Source organism: Pelobates fuscus, chromosome 1, assembly GCF_036172605.1.
Source record: "Pelobates fuscus isolate aPelFus1 chromosome 1, aPelFus1.pri, whole genome shotgun sequence".
Lineage (NCBI taxonomy): Eukaryota > Metazoa > Chordata > Amphibia > Anura > Pelobatidae > Pelobates > Pelobates fuscus.
In genome coordinates, this window is record NC_086317.1 from 72,491,326 (window position 1) to 72,513,454 (window position 22,129).

Below are 22,129 nucleotides of genomic sequence, written 5' to 3' on the forward strand. Positions count from 1 at the left end.
GTATAATCATATTGTTATAAGCGTAAGCTTCCATTCCCCCCCCCCCAACCAACCTAATCTGAGTTACTATCTAATAACAACTAGAGCGCAAAGGGTGGCCGGCGCATGCTACCAGGAATCCTCTATGGCGTAAATAATGAATGTGCATTTTTTTGCCCCCTGGCTGATTGCTTTACTTGAGTACACCGCATTTAACATGCAAATGTGCATCAGAGCCGGCAGAACTGCATAAAGCTGGTTCATTGATTAACTTCTGCAACACGTTCCAATGGCTCTGTGAAGCAGTTTATTTCAAAAAAATTCACGTTCATCTCTGCCTGCTTTGATTATGATTTTCAAGCCTATTATTATCTGAAAGAATATGAAGCAGACACATTCCCTCTAATACGTACATTTTATTCAGTCTACTTTCTGTAAGAATGAGGATTAGATTTAGTCCTGCTAAAACACCTGCTTATCCAGCTTCAAATATTATTTATTGGCTGGTACCCAATGATCCGTTGTTGGGTTCCATGCCAGCAATTGGAGCATAAAACTTAGTGTGTCGTAGATGTTTACAGTGACATGTGGCATGTCCCGTTAACAGGCCAGTACCTTAGAGCTTGTCCTATCAGACTCTCTAGATATTTTTTTGTTTTTGTTGATCCAGGGAGAAATCTGTTTGCCATTGTGGGATCAAAAAGGGTTTTTTTTTTTCCTTTTTGTGACATAGCCCTCGATTTAATATTGTCGGATAAGTTTTCCAAACAATTTAATATTTTCAGATAAACTTTTAAAATGATTTAGTATTATGAAAAATATATATATTTATATTTTGATATTTTTTGATATATAATTTTTTATGTATGCTATATGTTTCGATTATTTAATATGTTGAAAAAACAATTAGAAAAGTTTATTAATAAATATTTTTCAAAAAACATTTGTAAAGCTTACCAAACAATATTAAATCAAGGCCATAAATGGATATCTCTTGAAATGAAGTTGTTTTTTTGCATTCTTTTAGATCAACAGCATAACAAGTGTTTTAAAGTTTGAACTTGATGAACTAGAGTCTTTTTTAAACCCCTCCTCTCTCATTACATTTAATTTATTTCAACGATTACTACAAAATAGAAATATGCGAGTTAAATGAGCTTGAACTAATATGGTTACTGTAATTTAATGGCAAATATGAGTTACATTCCGCTAGCTATGCTTACTGTAGGCAGCAGGGTAGGATTTATGATCAGTAAACATCATTCAATCTCAATTCATATAAGTGATATACATTATTGACTAGAGTGATGCATTTAACTGGAGTTTAGTTACACAATAAGTACCGTGCAAAATGATGCCTCTAGTAAATATATATTCTTTTGTTTGCAAATTACTCATGTTATGTGAATTTATCAGATTTAATAGGCTCTAGAATTTCAGTGCATCTGAGATAGTTTATCTATTGTCACTTGGGAGTGTGTTATTCCTCTGAATGCTGACAACCACTTTACAGCATTCTTGTCCGCTTCCCATTACAATAACAGGCAGTTATAGTATACCTGTTTGCTCTAGTAATTGCTGTTAAAAATTACACAGATCTACGAAATTAAAGATATCACAAATTCGTGGTTCTGTTGATTCAGAAATACAGACACATGTTCAAGCAGGGATTGGAAAGGTACCTTTTGCCATTGGCTGGCTGACAGTGATGAGAGCTGCACACCAATAGCTGGTGATACCAGACACTGTTGTGTATCATCAGCTCCACATAAGTAGGTAGAGGACTAGAGAGATGTACTCACTAAATTATAGCATTTTTGTGAGTGTTTTCATTTGACTATAACAGTACATTTAAATCTAACTCAGTCTAAAACCTCCTAATTTTTTAGAAAAAATATCTCTGTCTCATTAGCGATTTTGCTTTTCAACTTAAAGCAGCAAGGTGAATTGTTAGTGTAGGACTCACCTAAGAGGTTTTGCCTTGATGTGGCAGGTGAGCTTACATTTTAATGTCCATTGGTGTGATACGAAAAAAAACTCCAGTTATTTAAAGGTGCATAGGGATTTGGGATAGTGCACATGTAGCTTATTTTTACTTTTAATTGTAAAACTTTCTAATGCCCACCCTACCTGCAAATCGATACAAAAGCAATAAGATCTCTCTAATGTAAGAAAAGCGTCAATCAATAGCTTGACTTCTTCCATTACACTGTGTGTGGCAGAGAGGCCTTGATATAACAATGTCCCTTGTAGTTTCGAGATAATAATGTATGTTATAAACAAGCAAATCCTTTTTGGAAGCATATCATTTCAGTTAAAGGGACACTATAAACATCCAGACCACTTTATCTGAATAAAGTGGTTTGAGTGCTGTGCTCCTGTCATTTTAGCCTACAATGTAACACTATTTCCATTTCAGGGCTAAACAGACATCTAGTGGCCGTCTTTCTTAGGAGCGAGGGGCTGCATAGAGTGAGTCGTGCCACTGGTAAAACAGTAAAGAAAAAAAAAATCCCCCCCCCCCTTTTTTTTTCTTATTTAATTCATGTACCCCTGAGTTGAAAAGGGAGGAGAACACTATAGAATTGAGGATACATGTTTGCACTCCTAATCCAAAACTATAGTGCTATTTTAATGAGTATGAGTAGTTAGGCTGCCTTAGACAAACAAATGTCTTTTAGAGTTAATTGTTAGAGAAGAACTGCTGCTGGAATGGGAACAAATTAGTTGCTGATAAATTCACCTAAAATTTGGATAACGTATTCCAGAAAGGTCTAAGCACAGTGTACCCAAACAAATGTGGATACACTTGCAAGCTCTTCACAGCATCTTTAGTAGAAATCCAGTGGAGATTAGAGGAAAATATAATATAGAAACTGAGGCATTTCATATGATTTAGATGCATATCTACACCCTTGTATTTACTGTTATGTATTTGTGCATTGGAAAATTTTACATTGTTCTCTCTCTCCCAGGCCTTTTTGTATTTTACTTTTTTACATATGAAGAAAAACATATTCATATCAAAATACAGAGTGTAGCTGCAAATTAATATTCTATGAGATTTTCTCGTTGCTCGATATCTGCAAATGCTATAACATCCCTTTAACATCCCACCCATAATGATAACATACCTTATACTTCCTACATCACATGGAACTAGTCCCTTCTCAATCATTTTTATCTTTAACATCCTACATCCTTGCATTCTCACTTATCCCTATTCCTCTTCCCCTTCCTTTCCTTTTTATTTTCTTTTTTTAATTAATTACTAAAATTATTGAAGGTGTCAAATAATCTTTCCCAATTCTATTTTAAGGGTTAAAGATGCCGTTATTGTATGATAAATAATCCTAACTTTTCTTTAGAGATTATAAATATAAAAAAATAGATTTCTGGTTTAAAAGGTTCCATTCGTTACTTCTTGAACTAATTTATGAGCTATTGACCAAAAGGACAATATAACCAGACAATCCAACTCCAACATGTATTATCTTTATTCATACATGCAAACCTGGCTGGCACGTAAAAGTACTAATCTTGTGCATGATGAGAAAATTCTGTATAACTGAACCATTTTTCCAGAAAATAGAACATTTTTCAGGAAGTCTGAATTTCCTCCACAAGTAGGTTTGGCTCAGCAGAATGTTGGTACTGAAAACCATATTTGGAAATCAGAATGAATCAGAGAACATAAAGGGCACCGACATGGACATTCAATGTAGTGCAAAATTTATATATACTATAATATTTTGTATATATATTTTGCAGTACAGTTTATTTTCCTGTTGTTTGGTTCACAGATCAAGTTTTACAAAGTAACTTACAGAACAGTAAAAAAAAAAAAATTAAAAATCTATATTTATATATTTATTAAATGTATAATGTATAAGTATAGATATTTCCTGGTCCTTCTTTTTCCCTTCTATTTCTCACTTGATCTGTGAATAAAATCCCCAGCTGTCAATTATATTTTTTTCCCATCAACCATCTCTTTTTTTGGCACCACATACAACTTTCAGAGTCACACATCAAAATGAACATGTTCTGTCATTGCATGGCTTGTTTGATTCGTGATTTGTGTACATTGCAATTTGAATTTCGAGAATTTGCACAAAAATTGGCACAAATTCAGAAAATTGTGGTTCAGATCTCCCTGTCTACTAATTACCATTCATAAATAATTTTCCACATCATGATTAGATCAATATGTTATATTGTAGTTTTTTTTTTATTTAGAGTGGAGGTGTTACCTGTGATAAACGTCATCTAATTTGCTTCTATATAGCTTCCTTTGTCTGAATCTCATTTTATTTTTTTTTATTCTGAACACTTGAGCTTTTAAAAAATAGATAAAGAAAATTAGGGACTACTTTTTGATATGTATAGCAACAAACTTCACAAAACTTGACGATGTGTAGAGTTTAATGCAAGGTACTGTTTTAGTGGCCAATCAGATTTACCCACAATCCAAAAGTAATATCAATCACTTACAATGGCAAACAGCAGACAACATGGGAATAGGAGAATAAATGGCTGCAGCAAGGTATTGCGATCTAGGATAAAAAAGAAGATACAAAATGTAAATAATGGCAAGTGGCAAAATAGGGAGTATGATCATGAAGATACAGGAGAAATAAAGAAAGAAAAAACAAAGAAAAATGAAATAATATGACAAGGCTGCTTTAAAAGGTATTTAAAAAAAAAATGTGGACACTATTGTGTCAAAAACAAAAACATGTATTCCTAGCCTTATAGTGGCCTGCTAATAGTTAAGGTACTGCCCCCCCCCCCAACCCCCTCCCCAAACCTACCCCTTTGTAAAGGAGAAAGGTGAGTAGACATTTTTTTTTTTAATTAATGATCGTCCTAAATTCAGACAAATCGCAAGTTGCTTAAATGAATATCGTGAATTGTCAACTTATAAATATATATAGAACATATCTCTATATATCTAAAATCTCTCTCTATATATACATATATAGAGAAATGCAAAATGCAGCTTTGGTATTAATAAATCCTGTTTATTTTTTCTCTTCTTTCATAGTGTGCCGGGCACGTCCTGCTTGTGGTCAAGTGTACAGCTTTTTCCATTCTGCTGATCCATCTGCTTGTAGACTGGAGCCTCTCTTGGAGAAATCTTTCCATGTGCTTCCCCCATTTAATGTCCCCAGATATCAGAAGGATCCACTGGGAGATGGAAAGTCCTATCTTTTAGGTATTATAAACAATATCAATGCAATTTTCTATTATACAGGTACCACTCTGAGGAAACGTTGATTTCTTTTTTTTTCAGTTCTAAACTTTGGTTTCTTTTTTCAATTCTATACGGTATTGAAATAATGAGTTTCTAGAATATTAAATAAATGACTATCAAAACACAAAGATCTATGGCTTTCAAAATATTGAGTACAGCAAACATTTTAAATATAAGTTATACAAACAAAGAGAAGATACAGTATGTCTATCTGGTGTTGGGGGCTTTGTGTCTAATGGGGTCTCACTTCTTCGGTTCCATTTCCTCCTCATTCTTAACCACTATTTCTTTCATAGTCCAATCTACAGTTCCCCTAATGCAGGTCACACGGCATTTGTCGACCCAGCCTCAGCTTTCTCGCTTTCTCTCTTTCTGACAAAATTAACATTTTTGTTTAGAATGGATTGACTCCACACCTTATGTAATAAAGAAACAATGGCAAAAATATTTCTCCGAACTTCAAAAATATACATATTGACTTGATCTCATATTCCAAAATACAGTGCGCACCATTCTGGAATACAGCATACCTGGTATTCCTCTGCGGTGGTGGCAGCCGCATGCCAACATCAACATAAATGACTTTTGACCTAGTCCCTGTCTTGTTCATAACAATTCTCTCCTTAGAGGATTTCCAAAGTTGAAAGACATGTAGCGAATGTAATGTTTTAATGTTGTCTGGTGGGACAAAATATCCTCCTCCCTTTGGTACTGGAGGAAGATCTCTTTTTCTGCTTATCCCAAAATTACCTTACTATCTTACCATTTCCCTTCCCTAGTTACTCCACCTCCACTTTTCACTCTATCTTAGTTACATACTTAAAATTAGTGTTTTTAAAATGAAGTACAGTTTATCACTACTGCAAAGATGTCAATTGATTGTGATGCACCAATGGAATGTAAAAAAGCAAAACATGTTATATAGACTAGCAATATAAAATGAGTTGGATCTGTTGTATATATGTGTTTGGTATCATATATTGTTATCTCCTTAATTGTTCGTTCTTACCCAGCATATAAGAATCTTCAATTGTTTGAAGATAAAAGGACTTCATTATATTGAGTAGGAGGAAATGCTTTGTCTTTGTTCTGTATTTCTATATAATCATCCCAATTTTAGCATAAGTTAGGAAACTTCTGTACGTTTTAAAAAAATACAATATCTATAACTTTTCATAGAATTTAATATATAAGAAAAATAGTTACTAATGCGGCATTAGAATATATTTTTTTAGAGCTGCATCAACAGCAACAGATATTTTTTGTAATGCAGGTTGTCAACTGGAAACAAGCCGTTCTGTGCTAGAATAAAGTTACGAGTTTGCCATGTTTGTTTGAAATTCCCACACAACCACAAAATGAATATTATGATTAAGGTGAACTTCCCTTTATTTCAGCTCCAAAACAGACTTATCAATGCAGCCCAATATGCATTTGGTGAAGTCGTGGATCCTGATAACGTTTGTTAAGTCAGATGCTTCTCATTGAGAGGCATTGTGAATATATGAAGCTTGCACAACAATCACTGTATTCCACCAGTAATCCAATAGTTCTTCATTAGAAGCATTGAATTCAATCCTGCTCAATGAGAACTATTAGCCGTGATCAGGGTCAGTAAGCTTAATTTGCATAATTTTAATTCAGATTTTTGTCTGAACAGCAATCTATACACACAATTGTTGTGTTATCTTATGGGTATTCTTTAGCTATATATCCAATTTTTTAAAATAAATATTATGTAATTTAAAAAAATAAAATAAAATAACAATATTGCTTGGTAGTGATGTGGTTAAAATATGCTGAAACATTGTCATATCTCATGTTTTTGTCTATAACCATTTTACTGACTCTCACTATTAATTTGCCACATTCTTTATTTTTTAGCCCCCATAGATGTATATTTTTGAATCTCCTGGAAACATATTTTGCATATATGTAGCATGGTTAAGATAACATCAATAATACATATGAAAAGAAGAGGGAAAAAGAAAGGTTAAAGTTGGATTTTGCGTTTCTGGCTATTTGCAGTCTGATGAGTTAAACGCTGGTTGCATGCCTCACATGCCTGTCACACAGCATCATTTATCCATCAGTCAAATCTGACCGCAAGTAGATGGGGAAGGCAAGTGAATCAGAGATTGAATTGCTGCACAGTTCCGTGACAATACTGAATTGAGCATCATTCTGTGCAGAATGTACAGGCTTTTGCTACAGCCATACCAACTCAGTTCATTATCTGTCAGCCCCTGTCATGGATAAAAGAATAGTTTGCAGCTAAATTCTCGATACATTTTAGATATTATTTCACACGAATATGCAAGGTGCAAATTACTTTTCTCTCTATATAATACAGAAGAGCCACAGGTGTAACTGGATGGACCATAGCTCTTACAATGCAACATATATCCTCATTTTTCACATGTACACTCATGCAAGACACCAATACGTTTTTTGTCAGTTAAATAAAAGAAAGCATTTTCACGACAACACAAAATGGATGTTCCATACTGTACTGGTGTTGTTATAGAGTAAGCAAGGGTGCGTTTTACACCAGCCCCATGTCTCAGTCAGTCTGAGACCTCAGCACTACCCAATTAATATCTTAATTAATACTTGAGAAGTGAGAAGGGTGAACTTTATACCCAGGGCCAGATTAAGAGCCCAGTGGGCCTGGTGCTGACAATTATGATGGGCCTAATTACAAAATCTTATTCACCAAAAAACACTAAAACAGTCCTACCTCCCAAGCGTCATGTATCTGGTGGAGGTGGTGCTGGAAGGAAACTCACAAGATATATCTATCAGAAAACACATACCCTATGCTAATCTCACGCTTTCATCTTTCAAGTAAACCCATACCCCCTAACAGCAGTGTCCAGTAAAGCAGAAAGTCTAAGGAGTGGTAAAAGGGTGGGCCACTGACACAAATCACATAACCAGAACTGCCAAAAGGGGCGAACACACACAAAAAGGGGGCACCCAGTGTCCCCATTTCTCCATGTCTCCCAGTGTCCCCAAGAGTCTCAGTGTCCCCAGGTCTCCCAGTGTTCCCTAGTATCTCAGTGTCCCCATGTCTCCCAGTCCCTTAGTGTCTGGGACCCCATGTCTCCCAGTGTCCCCATGTCACAAGGACACTAGGGGACATTGAGAGACATTGGGCCACTTGGAGATATGGGGACACAGATACTAGGGAACACTGGGAGACCTGGGGACACTGAGATTCTTGGGGACACTGAAAGATTAGGGGCCACTGGGAGACATGGGGACACAGACACTAGGGATACTGGCTGAGAGACATGGGGACACTGAGACACTAGGGACACTGGCTGGGAGACATGGGGATACTGGGAGACATGGGACCACTGTGTCCCTAGTCTCTCAGGGCCCCCATGTTCCCCAGTGTCCCTATGTCTCTCAGTGTCCCAATGTCTCAGCGTCCCCAAGTCTCTCACCGTCCCCATGTCTTGCAGGCTCGGAGCTGCTGTCTGGACTCTCTGTGCAGAGCTGCTCCACCGGGGATCAGTGAGTAGAGAGAGGCAGGAAGGGAGATGCTGTAACTTCTTATCCGTGCCTCTCTCCACACAAACAGCGACCCCCTACTGGCCGGCGCTGGTATTGCAGAATAATCTCTGTTTATACTGAGACAGACATTTGTATTGCCAGTATTACTGCAATACTGGCTAGGCAGCCTCAAATACCTGAGAAATACTTCTGAGAAATAGCTGGCAACCATAAGAAATACATGAGAAATAACTGGCAACTCTAAGAAGTGTGCCCATTTTTTTTTAAATCAATGGGCCTATTCCACAGATGTCATTTTCTCTGACAATGTAAACCATTGCCATTTCTGAGAAATGGCTATATTTACATTTCGCTGAAATCACATTCTAGTGGCTTTAAAGACAGATACTAGAGCTGCATCCTCCTGCAAATGCTTAATGCTTAATTTAAATGCTTAATTTATTTTCATAGCTCACAGTAGGTATAGCAATCTATACACAAAATTGCTGTGTTATCTTATGTTTATTCTCTAGCTATGTATACTATGTTTCAAATCTTACTTTCATTATTTAACCAAGATTGCTTGATAATGACGTAGCTAAAATATGGTGACAAATTGTCATATCCTAAGAAGTGGTTTTTAATTACCATTTGCAATTGACTTTGTTTTTTTAACACCAATGGATGTATATACTTGAATCTCCTGGAAACGTGTTTTGTATGTTTGTAGCATGTTCAAAATGCTATCAATAATGCATATATCCAATAAAGGGTAAATGGAGAACCTGCAAAACAATCTATATTTCCAAGCAGGATTCTTCCAGATACTTTGACTGCAGTTAATGAGGGGGGAAAGACCTGCAGTGATACTATGTTTCTCCCTGCTGTGTCTGCGTGGAAGTGGGGGACAGTCTGTGTCATTAATTGTATTGTGAGACTAGCATTAAGGTACTTCTGTATCTAGCTAGCTAGCAGTCAGTGGTACTTAAAAGAACTTTGAGTGGAAGATAGAAGGTTGCAATTGTGGCATTGAGCCTAGCGTGAGCTTGTTTTAAGGTGCTGTTGTTTATAACAACCTAGCTAGTTACTGTCAGTGGCACTTAAAACAATTTTGAGTAGGAGATAGGAGACTGATATTGTTTTATTGATATTAGTGTGAGGCTTTCAAAACGTTATAGTTAAGTTTTTATAGAAAGAAAATCCTTTTTGGTGAGTGTGATGCTCAAAACATTTAATCTCTCTCTCTCTCTCTCTCTCTCTCTCTCTCTCTCTCTCTCTCTCTCTATATATATATATATATATATATATATATATATATATATTTTGCTACCTACTGCCACAGTGGGACTCACATAACTGTTGAGTGTTAGCCGGCATCATTCATCCTAGTGAGAATTTTGGTAATGGTTAGTGCAGTGTCGCACAGCTAGCCTCAGTCACTTAACATCAACTTGTAATCACCAATTTACAATCTGACAGTTCTTTACTGAGATAAAATCCTTATTTATTTTTCTGTGTGAGTGTGATCTGTCTAGTGTGCACCGTGCTAGTTTGAGAGCGCTGTGCAGTGACTGTGTGCAGTGACTGTGTGCAGTGTTTTCAAACACACATCATATTAGTAATTGCACCAAGCACCAACCCATTTTGCAAGACAGTTATTTTTACTGAACAAAGTTGTGTATATTTACGCAATACACAATCATTCAAACCCATTACAATAAGAAAAACAAATTCATCATCATCAATGTCACATACAAATTATTATTAGCATTTATATAGCCCCAACAGATTTGCTGCACTTTACATATATAAAATGGGGATATCTGACAACTAATTTACCCTGCACGTCTGAGGCTAAAATTACCCGGGTACTCACCTGGACCGGTGATCCGCAGTAATCCCAGTCCAGGGGGACTGCCCGAGATCCCAGCAGTCCCCTTGCTGCAGCTCCGTCCTCTCTGGCTCTCCAGGGCTATCTGATCACCATGATCCCATGGCCACAATGGAAGTCTATGAAGCTGCCAGCAGGGAGACTGCCTGAGCAATCAGGCAGTCCCCCAGGCAGCTAAAATAAAAAAAAATAAAAAATATATATATATATATATTATACATATATTATATATGTATAATATTAATAAAATAACTAAAGAGTTTTATAATATATTATACATATAATGCATACATATGATTGCATTATAAGTGTACTTTGAGATATATACATATATCTCTCAAAATACACTTATAATGTAATCATATATATGTATAATATATTATAAAATGCTTTAATTATTTTATAATATAATATATATATATAGGAAATAAAAACGTGTGTGTGTGTGTGTATATATACACACACCGGCCCCTTCCAGGCGACCCCACTTTGGGGATTCAAAGGAAGATTGAGGACGTATTAGAGATGGGCCTTAGGGCAGACTTCATCAGCTTGGAGCTATACAGATTTCTGAATAGACCATTCCCTCGTACCCCAATCATTTACAGTATCCCTAAGATACATAAAGATTCCAATAGACCCCCGGGCCGGCCCATTGTTTTGGCAATCGACGGCATTCTAGAACCGATAGCCCAATGGCTCGATTTCATCTTTAAGGGGCCGGTTGAACAGCTTCACACCTGTATCAAAGACACACAAACATTGTTACACAGAATCAGAAAGTTGGACTTTAATAACTCAGCTCCAATTTTTATAACGATGGACGTGAAAAGTCTATATACGGTGATCCCCCATATAGGGGGCATTGAAGCAATGAGACAAGTACTGCATGCATCCCCTATCTATCAAGGACCACCTATTGAATTTGTGCTGGAGCTGTTGTCACTTATTCTCTACAACAGTTATTTCCGTTTTGAGGACCTTTGGTACTTACAGGTGGCCGGTACATCGATGGGGTCGGCGATGGCCCCCACGTACGCGAACGCGTACATGTACGTATATGAATCCACCCATATTTTGATTCCGTATCAGCATTTAATCATTGGATACTATCGCTACATTGACGACCTGCTGATTATTTGGCGAGGTACATATGGGGAAGCAGTTACTATGGTCGATGAGTTGAATTCCCTCCCGCTACCCATACAGTTTACAGCGAACATTAGTGAAGATCGGGTTCAATTTTTGGATCTTGAACTTTCTTATGGCATTAATGGTGTACAACACACTTTATTTTCCAAACCCACGGATCGCAACACTTTGCTACATGCTAGGAGTGCACATCCTACTGCCCTGATAAAATCGATCCCAAAAGCTCAATTCCAGAGAGTGATCCGTAACAATTCAGATAAAGACAAGGCCGAGATACAACTTGGGGTTATGACCCAGAAGTTTTTGGAAAGAGGTTATGATGCTCATGTATTGGATGATGCACTGTTGAAAGCTCGCCTAGCTCCGGTGCTCCCAAGTAAGACACGTGAACAAAGATTGGTCTTTCCAATGACCTTCCACAATTCATCTAGCCAAATATCAGCTATTGTCAGAGATAATTGGAAAATGATCTCAGCGGACGACACTCTGCCGAAAATCTTTAAGGAGAGGCCTCTTATTTGTTACAAGAAGAATAAAAGCCTTAAGGATATATTGGTTCGCACAGATCCAGTGGAGAGCTATACTGGTGTAGTTAAATACAACATACGAGGGAGTGTGCGATGCCTTGGGTGCGTGACATGTGGACATATGATTCCAGCAAAGAAATTCAATCATCCACACACGAATAAGATTTATGACATAAAATACACCATAACTTGCAAGACCCAGTTCGTTGTATATAAACTAGTATGCCCATGTGGCCTCCACTATGTGGGCAAAACGGAGACACAGCTTTGCGAGAGGATCAGAGGGCATCGTTCGGGCATTAGGCTAGCCTATAGAGATGGACTATCAGACAAACCGGTTGCACGGCACTTTCTGGACAAGAAACACCCATTGGCATCATTGAAGTTTGTGGGCATAGACCACATTCCTCCCCCCCGTAGAGGTGGCGATAGAGGAAAGATGCTCCTTCAAAAAGAGACCTTTTGGATCCACCAATTGAATACGGTGGCTCCCATGGGGTTAAATGAGAGTAATGCATATCATTCGTTTATATGAGGTTTACAGCTAGCTAATAGTATTTATTTTTAACTGGTAATAAAAAGTAACGGGTATCGTTATTAGATGTGATTTTATGTCGGAGTTACAATAACGAGCTGTTATATTGTATACAGTCATTTAATGTTTTAAGTTACTTTACGTGTGGTTTTTGCACTTTATTTATATTACTAGCACTTTTTGTGGCAATTATTGGCACTTTATATTTATCACTAGCACTTTAACGAAAGTAGTAGCACCTTATCACTCTATATATTACACATTTTGAGTATATATAATTACCACTATACCCCTGAGGGGTTAATGTACATGTCATTTGGTTATTAGGATATATGTATACCTTTATTAGGTTTATGATAAATATAAGTATTCACCAGTGTATTCACTTATACAAATTAATAGATCGTTTTATTTTTTAAGCACTTCGATGCACTTTCCCACTGTACACTTGTAGTCCTTTTCATCCCGTTGAACACAGTACTGGTTTCTATGAACGGGCTGTTTGTTTACATGGTATCCAGGGTTACGGTCTATCCGATACGTAGGCACGTAATGGAGACGGCGTGACGCGCATAGATGCGCGCGCATACCCGGAAGAGCACAGGGTGATGGCGGGAACACACGGGAACACACCTGAGTGAGTAAACTAATTGAATATTTTGGTATATATTGGTCATTGATGCACTGTACTGTATTGTTTTGTTGTTCTATTTTTTGACCCTGAGGAAGGTCCCGAACGGGGACCGAAACGTTGGTCGTTTTTTAATGATGATTGAATAAATTTTTGTTTTAAAAGTCCGGAGAGCAGCCTTCCCTTCTGTTTTTTCTGTTTTTTCTATATACACACACATATACACATATATATATATATATTATTTTCTTTTTAAATATATATTTATTTTTATATTTATATATTCACACATTCTACATTTGATATGTAGAGTAATGTCTCACAAGTACAACAGTACCCCTCAAGTATAGGTTTTATGGTGATTTGGAAAGTTACAGGGTCAAACATAAGATTTTTCACAATTTCTATTTTTGTAAATTGCTATTTTCCAGATTGGCTAAGTTGCCTTTGAGACGGCATGGCAGCCCAGAAATGAATATGAACCCTACCATGACATACCATTTGAAAAAGTAGACAACCAAGGTTATTAAAAAAGGGTATAGCCAATATTTTGTAGTAGCCACTTAGTCACAAACACTAGCCAAATTTAGCATTTATATTTGTTTGTGTGTGAAAAATGGAAAAAAAGAATATGAACGCTAACTTTGGCCAGTGTTTGTGACTAAGTGGCTACTAGAAAAACTGGACATACCTTATTTGCAATACCTTGGGTTGTCTACTTTTGCAAATGGTATGCCATCGTGGCCGTAATTCTTATTCCTGCGCTATCATACGGTCTCAAAGGCAACATAACCAGGGCAAATTTCAATGTGAAAAAAAGGAAATTCAATACTTATATTTGACTCAGTAACTCAGCGAAGTCTCAAAGTAAAACAGTACTCCCCCCCCCCCCCATGTAAATGTTTTAGGGTGTCTTGGAAAGAGACAGGGTCAATATAGGGCTGGCCCATTTCAGTTTGCCAGATTGGTTTGCTGGGTCTATGTTGCCTTTTGAGACCATATGGTAGCCCAGGAATGTGAATTAACCCCATCATGGCATACCATTTACAAATGTAGACAACCCAGGGTATTCAAAATGGGTCACGAATTCAGGGCTTAAATACACCTAAAAAAAATGGGCTTTTAATGACTATTTGGTATCTGAAAATATCCAAGTGGCACTAATACAGGAGACACATTGGACCCTTAAAGAGAAAAATAGTTGGTGTAAGAAATTTTTTCCATTGGTATTCACCTCTTCTAAAAAAGAAGAAAAAAGGGCAGGGGTGGCAATTATGTTTTCAAAATACATACAAGTAGAAATACAACATCAGGATAGTGATATAGAAGGAAGGTTCCTAATTTTAGTTTGTACAATTAATGGTGACCTATATACATTACTAAATGTATACTTACCTAATATCAACCCGATGAAGTTTTATTCCCAACTACGGAATAAAATACAGATAAACCTTGACAATGCTGAACCAACTGAAATTACTCTCTCAAATCCTAGAGCGTGTAGATAAAATTGCTATGGGTTGCATATTATTTGGGGGAGATTTCAACTGTGTTCTGGACACAGAAATGGACACACATAGAGAAAACAGTATAAACATAGATAAAACTAAACTTAGGACCATCAAAACCTTTTCTAATATTATTAAAAATAATAATTTGTACGATATTTGGAGAATAAGAAACCCAATAATTAAAGAATATTCCTTTTACTCATGGCCCCATAACTCACACTCAAGGATTGATTTTTTTTATAGGTGACTCAAGAATAATAGAAAAAGTGGAACAGATAGAAATAAAAACCATGATATGGTCTGATCATAACAGTATTATAATGACATTAAAAGAAGGGAAGATAAACCATCCAAGGTCAACCTGGAAATTAGACGAGTCAATCTTATACAATAAAGAAAATCAAGAACTCCTGAGAGAGGCCTCAAAATATTTTTTTATAGAAAATAGATCGTTAGAGTTATCAGATGTAACAATATGGTGCGCATATAAGGCAACGATTAGAGGGCACTGTATAAAGATTAAAAAACATATTCGAAGAACAGAAGGATTGGGGTTGGCTATGCTGTATATTCAACTAAATCAAATTATTAAAGAATATAAGGATAATCCAAATAGAGAAGGTCAAACAAAAATAGAGAAAATCAAACAGACTATAAAAAACAAAATATTAGAAAATATAGAAAAAAAATGTCTAAATTAAAAATTAAATATTATTATCGTCAAAACAGGGCGGATAAAATCTTAACAAACCAACTAAAAAAAAAAAAAAAAGCAGATAATAGAATAGATAAAAGTTGTTTGCATCAATTTTAGCCAAGAGATTAAAAACAATATTGGAGGATATAATTAATCCGGATCAAAGTGGATTTATCCCTGGGAGAAACTCAGGTAATAATGTGAGGAGGCTAATAGATGCAATGGATATGGCGGACAAAAACGGGGATCCCCTACTGATCCTGTCTTTAGACCCAGAGAAAGCGTTTGACAGGGTCAGTTGGGGATTCATGTTTAAAGCCTTGGAAGCATTTAATATCTCTGGGTGGATGCTGGATGCGATTAGAGCTCTATATGCCAACCCATTAGCAAGATCGGTAAGCCAAAACATATGTTCTTCCTGGTTCGGATTAGAAAATGGAACGAGGCAGGGATGTCCCCTGTCTCCAATCCTATATATCATCACCATGGAGATCTTTGCTTTAAAAATAAGACAAAATCAATTAATAAAAGGCCTCAATACAACTAAGGGAGATTTAAAAATATCATTATACGCAGACGATACCCTTTTATATATCAAAGACTTAGAAAATTCTCTACCCCAAATAATGACAGAAATTGAACTGTATAGTACCATTTCAAATTATAAAATAAATATGACCAAATCGATTGCTCTGTATAAAAACGTAGGATAACAAAGGAATATCAAATTAAATATGGCTTCTCACAACCAGAATAATTTGTATATTTGGGGATTAGAATAACTAAGCATATAGACAGACTAATGGAAATAAATTTCTTGCACCTTCTAAAACGTACTAATAAAGATTTAAAGGAATGGCCCCAACTAGAAATATCTTGGTGGGGTAGAATTAACACCTTAAGGTCCTATGTCCTCCCCAAATGGATATATATGTTTAGAATGTTGCCGCTAACAATCCCTCCCCCATGGATAAAAATGATAAAATCAACTTTTTCTAACTTTGTATGGAGAGGCAAAAAAAACCTAGAATAAAAATAGATACATTATGCAATCACACAAGTAAAGGTGGACTAAGTTATCCAAATATAGAAAAATATTATGAGGCGGGGATAATTCATCATATAACACTATTGCAGAAAGAATCCATATTTAAGGAGGGTTGGTTCTGGTTAGAGTCTGAAATGTGTCAAACCAAGAAGTTAGCTAACATAATATGGAATGACAAAATATGTGACTATTCTACTTCTTATGTGCTGAGACACTTAGTACCTATGTGGGAAAAGTTAAAAAAGAAATTAGATATCAAAAACAAAATTTTTGGTTTCCAAAATATTGAACATCTAGAAAGAGAAATACCAAATATTTCTCTAAAAAAAATGGAAAGAAGGAAATATTACTACAGTAGAAAATACTATGTATATAGATGATAAGGTGAAATCCTTTAAAATATTAAAAAATGAAGCGTCTCTCCCGCCACAAGAAGTCTTTTCATATCTAAGAATAAATAGCTACCTAAAAAAAATACAAATTTATGAATCAATGGAATATGTACAACGCAATTAAAACTATATTTGATAATGACGAAACAAGAAAACTATTCTCAAAAAGTATTAGAATATTAGATACTAAGATAACAGAACATTATCCAACAGCAATAAAAAGCTGGGAGAAACTTTTACATATAAATATAGACATAGAAATTTGGTATGGGGCATTAGCTAAGGTAAACAAATATGTGCATAGCATACATTTACTGGAAACCCATTACAAGGTAATAAATAAATGGTACTTGGTACCGGCAAGACTGTTTAGAATTTCAACAGATAATGATCACCTATGTTGGAGATGTGGAGAATCAAGAGGAGATTATCTTCACATATGGTGGAAATTTTAAAAAGTAACCCCCTTGTGGAGCTGGTGAGAATTCTGTTACTTAAACTGGATAATATCAAAATAGAGACCAGCCCAGATATGATGCTGCTTCACTTTAGGTGGCCTGCTTTAATCAAAAGAAAACAGATATTGACAACTCATTGTTTGATAGCGTCAAAAATAATTATAGCTAGAAACTGGAAAAAGACACAAGAATTCTCTAAAGCAAAGCTTATACAACAAGTAAAATTTCAGATAAGAATGGAAATGGGAGTAAACAAAAGTTGAAGTAACAGTAAAGAGAATAATTTCTGGTTTAACTGGTTAGAATTGTTGGAACAAGAGGAAAATAAAAATTTGTCATAGAAATAGTTAAATACACAACATATACTTCCATAAGTTAGAGATGAGAAAAATGAAATTCACCACTGTACCAAGACAATGTATGAATGATTGATTAATGAATGTAGAAAGAGATTTTTCTCCCCTGTCTCTACCCACCACTACCCCCTGCCCTCCATAAATAGAGACATTGAATATTCAATGGTATCTGATCCATGGATATGGAAACAGACTCTCATAGGATCGAAAAGTAGAACCCTAAAATAAAAGTGGTTGGGAATTTGGGGAAGAGAAGAGGAGAGCAAGTGAAGAGAGAGGGGAGAGGGAGGGGGAGAGGAGAGTGGAGGGGAGGGGAAGGGACGATGGGGAAGGGAGAGAGAGGAAGAGAGATAGGGGATACGGAAAGTAGTCAAATGAGATAGGAAGAGGAAATACTATATTGATGATGACTCTTTACCAAAGCATTATACAATGATGTATTCGAAAAATCTTTTTGGCTGGTAATGTCTGAAATAAAATAGAAAGAAAAAAAAAATGGGTCACGAACGCTGGCCAAAGTTTGCGTTTTAATGACAGGAATCTAACCATACCCCTAACCCTAACTGAACCCTAACCTCAACCTTAACCCTAACCTTACCCCTAACCTTACCCCTAGGGGTAGGGTTGGGGTTAGGTTAGGATTAGGGTTAGGGGTATGGTTAGATTCCTGTCATCATTCCCTTCATTTTTCCTCCCTCTCCTGTTTTGCCACTGTTCAGAAAGCTGAAGCACTTCCGCAATTAGGTTCGGTTTGGCACTTTCGAAATTCGGCACTTCAGCTCTTTCGAAATTCAGCAATTTGGACATTCGGAAGCATCCGAATGTCTGAATTGCCTAAATTCGTCTGAATTTAAATTCCGACCAAAACGAATTGCACATATCTATTCTACACTAACAATTCACCTTGTTGCTTTCAGCTAAAAGGTAAAAACTATAATAAGAGGGGTATTTTTTCAAACCCCTACACACTTATTAATATTAACTAGAGAACACATGGGTTGGGCGGCAGCACTGTAACATTGCTGTGTAATACAAAAGCAAATACAAACATTCAAAACTAAGCCCTGCGCTCAAACTCTCACTATTCCAGTGCGTCAGCAATGACTTGATATGACTAATATTTCATTATACACATATACCAGTAACTGTTTAATTGCTGCAGGATCTTTTATTTGACATAGATCACTTAATAAAACATATTATGCATTACAGTTTCTTCTTTATAGAATTAATCTTTAATTTATTTTCAATAATAAAATACAGAAAAACTTAAACACCCAGTATCTAATAGGTGATAAATAGGCCAATACATTATTTCTTTATTTACAGCACAATTTGGTTAATCTTAAAAATAGGTAGCTAGTCATTAGACTTGGGCATTCGCACTCGTACGAATGGATTTTATGACGGAAATCGTCATTTTCATCTATTCGTACAAATACCGGAGAACAAATTGATAGACAAACAAACAAACAAACAAACTAATGGGGGTCCAATGAAATGTTTCCATGAGCCATCCATTTGTTCATTCGTTCAGCCTTTTGTATTACACTGTCTGTTTAATTCAAAAAGCTGAACTAGTAACCCAATGAACGAATGGCACATAGTCATACGCATGCAGTACTGCTTATTGATGCTTATTGATACAGTCCATATATTTTGTACTGCAACAACAAAAGCAGAGACAAGGGTTACTAACGTCTGGTAAGTGCTAGATTAAAAAGAACACTGAAGTAGCAAAAAAGTGTCTACGTGAGCTTGAGGATCAGTATGCGTCACTGTTATGTTTTTAAGTTTCTTACTGAAATATTGCTTGCAAGTATTGCTTTCGGTGCATTTATTTTGTGATTTATCAAGTGGTTGGACAACAGCCAGTACAAAACAAACTCCAAGAATCCTTTTACACCACGGAAGCTATTAATCAACATTAGACACTCTGTACGCACTTTGATCAATCGTTTTTCTGAAGATTGTTTTGCTCGGTTATAACATTTTTCCATTTTCTTAGCCTTTTCTTGCCATTTGATAAATCTAAGCCAACATATTTTGTAAATCTGTTTGACATAACAAATTACACTGCTTAGAATATAATTTATATAATCTTTGTTGATTCCATATTCTATTAAAAATATAAAAATGTTCCAGTGACCTGCAGTTATTTAAACTTAAATCATTGTATTTTACTTATGAGTAGAGTTGAGCAAACCCGGACTGTAAAGTTCGGGTTCGTACCGAACATTACGTTTTTGGACCCCAGACCCGAACACGGACATATCAGTGTATGTTCGGGTTGGAGTTCGGTTTTCAGCGATTTAATGGCGTGCTTTGAAAGGCTGCAGGGCAGCCAATCAACAAGCGTTTGACTCGTGTGCCCTTAGAAGCCATCACAGCCATGCCTACTAATGACATGGCTGTGATTGGCCAGTGCAGCATGTGACCCAGCCTCTATATATAAGCTGGAGTCACGTAGCGCCGCACGTCATATGAGCTCTTATTAGTGTAGGGAGAGGATGCTGCCGCTTTCAGGGACAGATTAGGTAGGAATTCTGCAAACTAGTACATTAGTGGGGTGCACTTCATATCTGAGAGTCAAATAGAAGCATCAAATACTGCTGTCACATTGCAGTTTTAAAACTTTCATTTTTGGGGGTGTTAAAAAGTACATTAGTGGGGTGCACTTCATATCTGAGAGTGAAATAGAAGCGTCAAATACTGCTGTCACATTGCAGTTTTAAAACTTAAATTTTTTTGGGTGCTAAAAAGTACATTAGTGGGGTGCACTTCATATCTGAGAGTCAATTTGAAGCATCAAATACTGCTGTCACATTGCAGTTTTAAAACTTTCATTTTTGGGGGTGTTAAAAAGTACATTAGTGGGGTGCACTTCATATCTGAGAGTGAAATAGAAGCGTCAAATACTGTGGTTACAGGGCAGTTGTAAAAATTCTAATTGTTTTGGTGCTAAGTTGCTAAATAGTAAATTTGGGGCATGCTCTTCATATCTAAGAGTCAAATAGAAGCGTCAAATACTGTGGTTACAGCGCAGTTGTAAAAATTCTAATTGTTTTGGTGCTAAACTGCTAAATAGTAAATTTGGGGCGTGCTCTTCATATCTGAGAGTCAAATAGAAGCGTCAAATAGTGCGGTTACAGCGCAATTGTAAACATTCTTATTTTCTGGGTGCTAATCTGCTAAATAGTCAATTTTGGCCCTGCACTTCAAATCAGAGAGTCAAATAGAAGCGTCAAATACTGTGGTTACAGCGCAGTTGTAAAAATTCTAATTGTTTTGGTGCTAAACTGATAAATAGTAAATTTGGGGTGTGCTCTTCATATCTGAGAGTCAAATAGAAGCGTCAAATAGTGCAGTTAGAGCGCAATTGTAAATATCCTTATTTTCTGGGTGCTAATCTGCTAAATAGTAAATTTGGACCCTGCACTTCATATCTGAGAGTCAAATAGAAGCGTCAAATACTGTGTTTACAGCGCACTTTGACAAATTCCCATTTTTTTGCTCCTAAGAAGTACATTTGGGGGCGTGCTCTTCATATCTGAGAGTCAAATAGAAGCATCAAATACTGCACTTTTAAAAATTCTAATTGTTTTGGGTGATAAAAAGTAAATTTGGGGTGTGTACGTCATATCTGACAGTCAAATAGAACCGTCAAACACTGTGCTTACAGTGCACTTTGAAAAATTCAAATTGTTTTGGGTGCTAATGCTAAATAGTACATTTGCGTCCTGCGGTGCACTTCATATCTGAGAGTCAAATAGAACCGTCAAATACTATGCTTTCAGCACACTTTGAAAAATTCAAATTGTTTTGGGTGCTAAATAGTACATTTGTGTCCTGCGGTAGATTTCTTGCAGTCCAATAAGCAAATAAAAATAAAAAATAAAAAATTGTTGACTATAGGCGGTTACATTGTCGCCTGACATAAAACATCTGATAGTTTGGTGGGTGACCGCAAAGATTGAGGAGAGCGTCAAATAAGGGACGTGGCCCTGATCGTGGTGCTGCTGGTGTTAGTGTAGCTCCTGTTGCAAGGAAAGGACGTGGTCAAACTGAGCCAGCTACATGCACAAGTGAAACACCTTCCTCAGGTGCGAGTACGCGACAGAACCTTCAGCGTTATATGGTAGGCCCGAATGCTGCTCTACGAATGGTGAGGCCAGAACAAGTACAGGCGATAGT

At 36.4% G+C, this 22,129-nt stretch overlaps 1 protein-coding gene across 1 annotated transcript in view; it reads left to right on the plus strand.

The window, feature by feature from the left end:
• The window catches only part of PITPNM3 (PITPNM family member 3), a 555,560-nt gene that overhangs the window by 499,339 nt on the left and 34,092 nt on the right, over positions 1-22,129 (plus strand). Inside the window, exon 10 of the mRNA XM_063449741.1 lies at positions 5,027-5,197. Within this exon, the coding sequence (XP_063305811.1) occupies positions 5,027-5,197 (171 nt within the window). The remainder of the gene's footprint in view (positions 1-5,026; positions 5,198-22,129) is intronic.